Consider the following 10,357-nt stretch of genomic DNA (forward strand, 5'->3'; position numbering starts at 1 on the left):
CGTTGTTAAGGCTTTCAAGTATTCTTTGTCTCCCCTTGTGTCGAATCAATAAATTGGGTTTTACTTCCCTCGAAGATCTGTTGCGATCCCCTATACTTGTGGGTCATCGATCTCCGACGTATCTATAATTTCGATGTTCCATGCTTGTTTTATGACAATACCTACATGTTTTGTTCACACTTTATATCGTTTTTATGCGTTTTCCGGAACTAACCTATTGACGAGATGCCGAAGGGCCGTTCTTGTTTTTCTGCTGTTTTTGGTTTCGGAAATCCTAGTAAGGAAATATTCTCGGAATCGGACGAAATCAATGCCCAGCATCCTATTTTTCCACGAAGCTTCCAGAACACCCGAGAGCCACCAGAGGGGGGCCACAGGGCCACCAGATGATAGGGCGGCGCGGCCAGGGCCTGGGCCGCGCCCCCTATTGTGTCACCGCCTCGTCAGCCTTCCGACTCCGCCTCTTCGCCTATTTAAAGGTCCCTGACCTAAATCTTCGATACGGAAAAGCCACGGTACGAGAAACCTTCCGCAGCCGCCGCCATCGCGAAGCCAAGATCTGGGGGACAGGAGTCTCCGTTCCGGCACGCCGCCGGGACGAGGAAGTGACCCCGGAAGGCTCCTCCATCGACACCACCGCCATCTTCATCAACGCTGCTGTCTCCCATGAGGAGGGAGTAGTTCTCCATCGAGGCTAAGGGCTGTACCGATAGCTATGTGGTTAATCTCTCTCTCTGTACCCCAATACAATGATCTCATAAATTGCCTTGCATAATTGAGATCCATATGATGAGCATTGTATCACTATTAGTCTATGTGCTACTCTTGTGATGTTATTAAAGTAGTCTATTCCTCTTTCACGGTGTAATGGTGACAGTGTGTGCATCGTGTAGTGCTTGGCGTAGGTTATGATCATAATCTCTTGTAGGTTATGGAGTTAATTATTACTATGATAGTATTGATGTGATTTATTCCCCCTACATAGTGTAAAGGTGACAGTGTGTATGCTATGTTAGTACTCGGTTTAAATTGCAAAGATCTATTATGCTCTAAAGGTTACTTAAATATGAATGCCGAATGTTGTGGCGCTTGTTAACTCCGGCATTGAGGGAGCTCTTGTAGCCCTACACAATGAATGGTGTTCATTATCAAACAAGAGTATATGTAGCACAAAGGAAGAGAACTTATTTATTATGTGATCAATGTTGAGAGTGTCCACTAGTGAAAGTATGATCCCTAGGCCTTGTTTCCAAATACCGCAATCATCGCTTGTTTACTGTTTTACTCGCATCTTTACTTCCTGCAATATTATTACCATCAATCGCACGCTCGGCAAGCACTTTTACAGGCATCAGTTACTACTGCTCATATTCATTCATACCACTTGTATTTCACTATCTCTTCGCCGAACTAGTGCACCTATACATCTGACAAGTGTATTAGGTGTGTTGGGGACACAAGAGACTTCTTGTATCGTGATTGCAGGGTTGCTTGAGAGGGATATCTTTGACCTCTTCCTCCCCGAGTTCGATAAACCTTGGGTGATCCACTTAAGGGAAACTTGCTGCTGTTCTACAAACCTCTGCTCTTGGAGGCCCAACACTGTCTACAAGAATAGAAGCACCAGTAGACATCAAGCACTTTTCTGGCGCCGTTGCCGGGGAGGAAAGGTAAAAGGCACTCATACTCCGGTCCCAGGTAACTAAGTACTTTTCTGTTGCCGTTGTGCGTGTGCTCGAAGCTATTTCCTTTAGATCCTGCAATTGCATCTTTTTGTTTCTTGTTAAACACTAGTAAGGCATAATGGAAAACATATGTGAGCTTTTTAAACTATTTCTCGAGTCAAGACATGAATGGTTTAATGCGAAAATTAAAAAACCTATGGAATCTTATTTGCATGCTAGTAGCAATGATATTAGTATGAACGCTTTGAACACCATTGTTGCTAATGATATAGAAAATTCTAAGCTTGGGGAGGTCGGTTTTGATGAAAATGATCTCTTTAGCCCTCCGGGTATTGAGGAGAAAGTTTATGTTGATTATGATATGCCTCCCATATATGATGATTATAATGATAGTGGTCTTTTGGTGCCACCTACTATGGAGAGTAAATTTTATTATGATTATACTATGCCTCCTACACTTGATGAGAATAATAATGATAGCTACTTTGTTGAATTTGCTCCCACTACAATTAATAAGAATGACTATGCTTATGTGGAGAGTAATAATTTTATAACTCATGATAAGAATATTTCATGTGATAGTTATATTGTTGAATTTGTTCATGATGCTACTGAAAGTTATTATGAGAGAGGGAAACATGGTTATATGCATCTTAATAATATTAAGTTTCCCCTCTTTTTGTTGAAAATCTTGAAGTTACACTTGTTTTATCTTTCTATGCTTGTTGCATTATGCTTCATGAATTTATTTGTGTACAAGATTCCTTTTCATAGGAAGTATGTTAGACTTAAATGTGTTTTGAATTTGTTTTTTTATGCTCTCTTTTGCTTCAACTCTTATTTCTTGGGAGTGCATCATTGAAATTACTGAGCCCATCTTAATGGCTATAAAGAAAGCACTTCTTGAGAGATAACCCATGTATTTATTTTACTACAGTACTTTTGTTTTATATTTGAGTCTTGGAAGTTGTTACTACTATAGCAACCTCTCCTTATCTTTATTTTACTGCATTGTTGTGCCAAGTAAAGTCTTTGATAGTAGGGTTGATACTAGATTTGGATTGCTACAGCGAAAGCAGATTGCGTCCATCACGAATTTGGGCAGGGTTCTCCGTAGGTAACTCGGAAAAATCTGCCAATTTACGTGCGTGATCCTCGGATATGTACGCAACTTTCATTAAATTTGAGCTTTTTCATTTGAGCAAGTCTGGTGCCTCAATAAAATTCGTCTTTACGGATCGTTCTGTTTTGACAGATTCTGCCTTTTATTTCGCATTGCCTCTTTTGTCGTGTTGGATGGATTTCTTTGTTCCATTAACGTCCAGGTAGCTTTGTGCAATGTCCGAAGTGTTAAGAATAATTGTGTCACCTCTGAACATGTGAATTTTTGATTATGCACTAACCCTCTAATGAGTTTGTTTTGAGTTTGGTGTGGAGGAAGTTTTCAAGGGTCAAGAGAGGAGGATGATATACTATGATCAAGAAGAGTGAAAAGTCTAAGCTTGGGGATGCCCCCGTGGTTCATCCCTGCATATTTCAAGAAAACTCAAGCATCTAAGCTTGGGGATGCCCAAGGCATCCCCTTCTTCATCGACAACTTATCAGGTTTCTTCTCTTGAAACTATATTTTTATTCGGTCACATCTTATGTACTTTACTTGGAGCGTCTGTTTGTTTTCATTTTTGTTTATGTTTGAATAAATCCATGCTTGTGTGGGAGAGAGACACGCTCCGCTGTTGCGTATGAACACATGTGTTCTTAGCTTTACTCTTAATGTTCATGGCGAAGGTTGAAACCGCTTCGTTAATTGCTATATGGTTGGAAACGGGAAATGCTACATGTAGTAATTGGTATGATGTCTTGAATAACTTGATACTTGGCAATTGTTGTGCTCATGATTAAGCTCTTGCATCATATACTTTGCACCTATTAGTGAAGAAATACATAGAGCTTGTTAAAATTTGGTTTGCATGAGTGGTCTCTCTAGAGTCTAGATATTTTCTCGGTAAAGGTGTTTGAACAACAAGGAAGACAATGTATAGTCTTATAATGCTTGCAATATGTTCTTATGTGAGTTTTGCTGTACCAGTTCATGCTTGTGTTTGTTTCAAATAACCTTGCTAGCCTAAGCCTTGTATTGAGAGGGAATACTTCTCGTGCATCCAAATCTTTGAGCCAAACACTATGCCACTTGTGTCCACCATACCTACCTACTGCATGGTATTTCTCCGCCATTCCAAAGTAAATTGCTTGAGTGCTACCTTTAAATTTCTATTCTTTATCTTTGCAATATATAGCTGATGGGACAAATAGCCTAAAAACTATTGTGGTATTGAATATGTACTTATGCACTTTATCTCTTATTAAGTTGCTTGTTGTGCGATAACCATGTTTCGGGGACGCCATCAACACTTTGTTGAATATCATGTGAGTTGCTATGCATGTCCGTTTTGTCCGAAGTAAGGGAGATTTACCACTAGTTGAATGGTTAGAGCATGCATACTCGTTAGAGAAGAACATTGGGCCGCTAACTAAAGCCATGAATCATGGTGGAAGTTTCAGTTTTGGACAAATATCCTCAATCTCATATGAGAACATTAATTGTTGCTAATTGCTTATGCATTAAAGAGGAGTCCATTATCTGTTGTCTATGTTGTCCCGGTATGGATGTCTAAGTGAGAATAATCAAAAGCGAGAAATCCAATGCGAGCTTTCTCCTTAGACCTTTGTACAGGCGGCATAGAGGTACCCCTTTGTGACACTTGGTTAAAACATATGTATTGCGATGATAATCCAGGTAATCCGAGCTAATTAGGACAAGGTGCGGGCACTATTAGTATACTATGCATGAGGCTTGCAACTTGTAGGATATAATTTACATAATGCATATGCTTTATTACTACCATTGACAAAATTGTTTCTTGTTTTCAAAACCAAAGCTCTAGCACAAATATAGCAATCAATGCTTCCTCTGCGAAGGGCCATTCTTCTACTTTTATGTTGAGTCAGTTTACCCATTTCTCTCTATCTTAGAAGCAAACACTTGTGTTAACCGTGCATTGATTCTTACATGCTTGCTTATTGCACTTGTTATATTGCTTTGCATTGACAACTATCCATGAGATATACATGTTACAAGTTGAAAGCAACCGCTGAAACTTAATCTTCCTTTGTGTTGCTTCAATGCCTTTACTTTGAATCTATTGCTTTATGAGTTAACTCTTATGCAAGATTTATTGATGCTTGTCTCGAAAGTACTATTCATGAAAAGTCTTTGCTATATGATTCAATTGTTTAATCATTGTCTTTACCATTGCTTTGAATCGCTGCACTCATCTCATATGCTTTACAATAGTATCATTAAGATCATGTTGGTAGCATGTCACTTCAGAAATTATCTTTTATCGTTTACCTACTCGAGGACGAGTAGGAACTAAGCTTGGGGATGCTGATACGTCTCCGACGTATCTATAATTTCTGATGTTCCATGCTTGTTTTATGACAATACCTACATGTTTTGTTCACACTTTATATCGTTTTTATGCGTTTTCCGGAACTAACCTATTGACGAGATGCCGAAGGGCCGATTGTCGTTTTATGTCTGTTTTTGGTTTCAGTAAATCCTAGTAAGGAAATATTCTCGGAATCGGACGAAATCAATGCCCAAGCATCCTATTTTTCCACGAAGCTTCCAGAACACCCGAGAGCCAGCAGAGGGGGGCCACAGGGCCACCAGATGATAGGGCGGCGCGTCCAGGGCCTGGGCCGCGCCCCCCTATTGTGTCACCGCCTCGTCAGCCTTCCGACTCCGCCTCTTCGCCTATTTAAAGGTCCTTGACCTAAATCTTCGATACGGAAAAGCCACGGTACGAGAAACCTTTCAGAGCCGCCGCCATCGCGAAGCCAAGATCCGGGGACGGAGTCTCCGTTCCGCACGCCGCGCGAACGGGAAGTGCTCCTGAAGGCTCCTCCATCGACACCACCGCCATCTTTATCAACGTTGCTGTCTCCCATGAGGAGGGAGTAGTTCTCCATCGAGGCTAAGGGCCGTACCCGTAGCTATGTGGTTAATCTCTCTGCATACCCCAATACAATGATCTCATGAATTGCCTTGCATAATTGAGATCCATATGATGAGCATTGTATCACTATTAGTCTATGTGCTACTCTTGTGATGTTATTAAAGTAGTCTATTCCTCTTTCACGGTGTAATGGTGACAGTGTGTGCATCGTGTAGTACTGGGTGTAGGTTATGATCATAATCTCTTGTAGGTTATGGAGTTAATTATTACTATGATAGTATTGATGTGATTTATTCCCCCTTCATAGTGTAAAGGTGACAGTGTGTATGCTATGTTAGTACTCGGTTTAAATTGCAAAGATCTATTATGCTCTAAAGGTTACTTAAATACGAATGCCGAATGTTGTGGCGCTTGTTAACTCCGGCATTGAGGGAGCTCTTGTAGCCCTACACAACGAATGGTGTTCATTATCAAACAAGAGTATATGTAGCACAAAGGAAGAGAACTTATTTATTATGTGATCAATGTTGAGAGTGTCCACTAGTGAAAGTATGATCCCTAGGCCTTGTTTCCAAATACCGCAATCATCGCTTGTTTACTCGTTTTACTGCATCTTTACTTCCTGCAATATTACTACCATCAACTGCACGCCAGCAAGCACTTTTCTGGCACCGTTACTACTGCTCATATTCATTCATACCACTTGTATTTCACTATCTCTTCGCCGAACTAGTGCACCTATACATCTAACAAGTGTATTAGGTGTGTTGGGGACACAAGAGACTTCTTGTATCGTGATTGCAGGGTTGCTTGAGAGGGATATCTTTGACCTCTTCCTCCCTGAGTTCGATAAACCTTGGGTGATCCACTTAAGGGAAACTTGCTGCTGTTCTACAAACCTCTGCTCTTGGAGGCCCAACACTGTCTACAAGAATAGAAGCACCCGTAGACATCAGTGGTGGAGCTCGCCCGACCTGCGCCGCCGCTTGATTTGCTTGGGCGGTAGAACGGGCCGGCGGTGGTGGAGCTCGCGGGTGCGGGGCGAACCGGGTGGAGCGGATCGGGAGAGATCGGACGGCCGGCAATGAGACTGCACGGGTGCAGGGGAGAAGAAGACGCGGTCGGCAGCGATGACCGGGTAGAGGGCGGACGGGAAAAGCGCGCGGCGGCGGCCGGGTCGCGGCGGCAAGATGCCGGGGCGGGCGGCGGCGGCGGCTGCGATGGAGGAGGAGGAGCTAACCTAAAGCTCTGATACCATGTTAGAGCAATATGCTTGTTGTATTACCAGGGGGCCAAAGGCCACAATATATAGTACATGTACAGGTGCACATATGCAGAAAGCCCCCTAACATATGGGGAAACTACAATAGACAAATATATACATCTAACACATACTCCATAGACCTGATAATTTGTTTCAGCGCTATCTAGGCTGTGATTTATCTTAGAATTAATGTTTTCATACTCCGAACAAATTGACATTCCATTCCACTAGATGTTGAAACCTAGAACGGTATGCTGGATTGTACAAGTGCAATTGTTCAACAAATTATTTTTAGATAACACCTCCGTGCCTGTGCATCACCCAACCAGTTATTACATAATTTTACAAGTCCACTACAGTACAAGAAATACAAGTCAATGAACAAACAAAAAAGAGCAACACACATCCAATATTCTGAGAGATCAGGTACTACAAAGTGTATTGCGAAACCGGAAATCATGTCGCCCATGACAGCATGCTCCAGCCGGATATTAATTCCGTGAAATATTGGAAATGCAAATTTAATCTAGACCCTCTTCTTCTTCTGGGCAGAAGATGCAAGCGATGGCGAGCATGAGCAGAGACCACGCAAAATGGCAATTACAGAGAACACAATATATGGAACATACAGCTGAAGCAGCCTCGGTGTTGCCCTTCCTGAGCCCAATATTTCACCAATTATTGCAGACTGAAATAGTTGCAATCACTATTAGAAACGATTCGAAATGTTAATTATCACAAGAGTAATATATATGTTGGTGACTTAAGTTCATGATGGCTAATCTATTCGTTGCAAAGTAGGAAAGGCAACCACCAACCAGGGCACCAGGCCAATGCAGGTCTTGTGACTCTTGTGGAAATTGATTAGTATTTCCTAGTTCAAACTGTCTGCTTGTTTATTTCCGATTGTAGCCAACCGTTGCACTGGATCAGATAATTCATACGAAGATCATCGTGAACATACATCTGGAAATGGCTCTATTGAGAGGCAAAGTAATTCGTGCAGCAGCTTGAACAGACGATGTCCATCGCTGATCAAATCGAAGAAATGAAAGATCTATTTTCATTTTATTCTTTCTGAGATTCTCGAAGCAGAGGCCGCACATGTTATCTAATCATGGAGGAAAAAAAGGGAGCGGGCAGTGAAGATTGAGTTACCGTGGAGGTGAGGGTGGAGACGCCGGCCATGAGGGAGGTGGTGGCAGCCCAGCGGCGGCGGGCGAGGATGCCGTAGAGTGTTGCGACGGCGAGCGGCCAGAGAAAGGTGAGCTCGAGCCAGAAGAGGCCGCGGAGGAAGGCCGGCGGCTGGGCCAGGAGGTAGTCGCCGAACTCGTCGGCGTACCACCGCTTGAAGTCCTGCAACGGCGCCGGGTAGAGGTTGCGCGGGAGGACGATCTGCGCGCCGAACAGCGGGAATGATAGCGTGATGGTGAGGCAGAACAGGACGACCACCGCGTCCGCCACCGCCGAGACGACGCCCATTGCTGCGTGCTTGCTGGAGGAGTACTGTTCGTTGCGGATCTCGAGTCGATTTGTTGACTTATGACTTATGAGGAGATCTGATGCCTCTGATTTTCTACTGGCTCCCCATACTTATTTTCATTTTTATAGATTCCAATGATCCAAAAAATTCATATCAGTCGAGAAACACGGAAAAATGAGTTCAGTGATACGATACTAAATCATTAACAAACGCTCCTAGTTCAGCTGACGATAAAAGATGGTAATAGAAAATTCAAGTAAACATGTAGAAACTCGCTCAAGATTTTGCACATTTGAAGTGCAATCAACCTACACTATCAGAAAGCGCATCAACTAAATAAAGTAGTAATGAATAAAATAAATTGTCAGAATATAGTTTAATAGTGTAATATTATTACTGTTCACATTCGAATACCATGTTGCAAATTAGAAAAACATAAGTTGCATATTTTTTAAAATATGCCACCGGTGTATATTTAGAGTGCAACCAGCCAAATATTATTATTCAAACCAAAAAAGGGAACAGGTAAAGAAACAAGAAAAGTACTTGTGGGTAATAGATACATTGGTTGCACTTTTTAAATAGACAATTGGTGTAGATTAATAGTGCAATTTCACAGAAAAATAAGCAATTGATTTCAAGGAAAAAGGCCAATCAACTACAAGGGGGTCAAAGAAAGTTGACTGGAATCATGAAGAAGAATAGTCGAATAATGGGAAAGAGAATTCAAATCGACTAATCTCCAACAAATATTAAAATACTTATAAAGTATTTTTTTATCATAAAGACTTAATATTTTATACGAGTACTTCAGAAGAATAATTGTATTGGTCGTTTGGTGTCTAGATTTAAGACATTGAATGAGGTGTAGGAGAGGGGAAAGGGGGATGCGGGGGTTGGTCCCTATGCCAGTGATTGTTCACTGTCGATACAACGATGGCAGCTGCCTTGAGGTCAACTCACAATGAAGGAGTAAAGAGTTTCTTGTCGGGCTTCGAGGAAATTCGGATCATCGTGCAACATCTCAACTTGATATTGTGTACTTGTATGTCCGGACTTTTGGGAGCGGGAGGAGTTGAAGAGAGGTGTCAACGAGTGGTGGGCCAACATAGGATGAGAAGACGGAAGAAAGCCGGGTGAGCATTGTCATAGAGGAAACAAATGTGGCAGTGTTGCGCCTTAAAAATACATGAAGAATCCATTTTTCCCCTGCAGCGATGAAGGACCAAAACTTTGACTAGAAGGAAGCGAATGTTTTTTTTTGTTTTGCAGGGATGAAGGACCGACATGTTTTCCTTCAGAGGAAAGGACCAAAATGCTGGCATGAAGGAAGCGGCTAATACAATCCAATAAATTTATTTTGAATTAAACATTTTCATATGATTTCCTTTGTGGACTTTCCCTATTTGTCATTACCTGCAATGACAAGGCCCTAGAGTACATAGACAAATAAAGTTATCATGTAATCATCATATAAAACACAATACAGGATACTACAATTCTTTATTTTTCAACTACTCACCAGTGTGCTATTGGTGGGGCAACTTGGGTAGGATCTGCCTTTAGATAGGATCTACGAGATTGATTCTTTTTAATACAAGAAACACGTTCAAATTTGACCTATATGCAACACACACACATGTGTTATATATACAACACCAAAAATTTGCTGCTTCAAATTCGACCTATATTTAGAGATCCAAAAAAGATAAGTTTGGGAGTGAATAGTGTAAAATACTGTTCACCCAAGGCTGACACTATTCGTAGTAGAATTGCTTTTTTGTTTCTCTAAATGTAGATACAGTTTTGAGCCAAAAAAAATTGGATTTCTAAATACAGATTATAGGTATGTTGTAAACTTTTTCTCCCAATCTTTTTGCACTTTGTAAATTTGATTTTGATG

The 10,357-nt window shown here is 41.5% G+C and overlaps 1 protein-coding gene across 1 annotated transcript; it reads right to left on the minus strand.

The window, feature by feature from the left end:
• Nucleotides 1-7,497: 7,497 nt before the first annotated feature.
• Nucleotides 7,498-8,453, minus strand: LOC124700828 (sigma intracellular receptor 2-like). The gene is made up of 2 exons (XM_047232897.1): nucleotides 8,130-8,453; nucleotides 7,498-7,659 (listed from the first exon to the last, which is right to left on the minus strand). The coding sequence occupies exons 1-2, from the start codon at nucleotides 8,451-8,453 to the stop codon at nucleotides 7,498-7,500; spliced, it is 486 nt and encodes a 161-aa protein (XP_047088853.1).
• Nucleotides 8,454-10,357: the final 1,904 nt, after the last annotated feature.

This window comes from Lolium rigidum, chromosome 3 (genome assembly GCF_022539505.1).
Source record: "Lolium rigidum isolate FL_2022 chromosome 3, APGP_CSIRO_Lrig_0.1, whole genome shotgun sequence".
In the NCBI taxonomy this organism is placed as follows: domain Eukaryota; kingdom Viridiplantae; phylum Streptophyta; class Magnoliopsida; order Poales; family Poaceae; genus Lolium; species Lolium rigidum.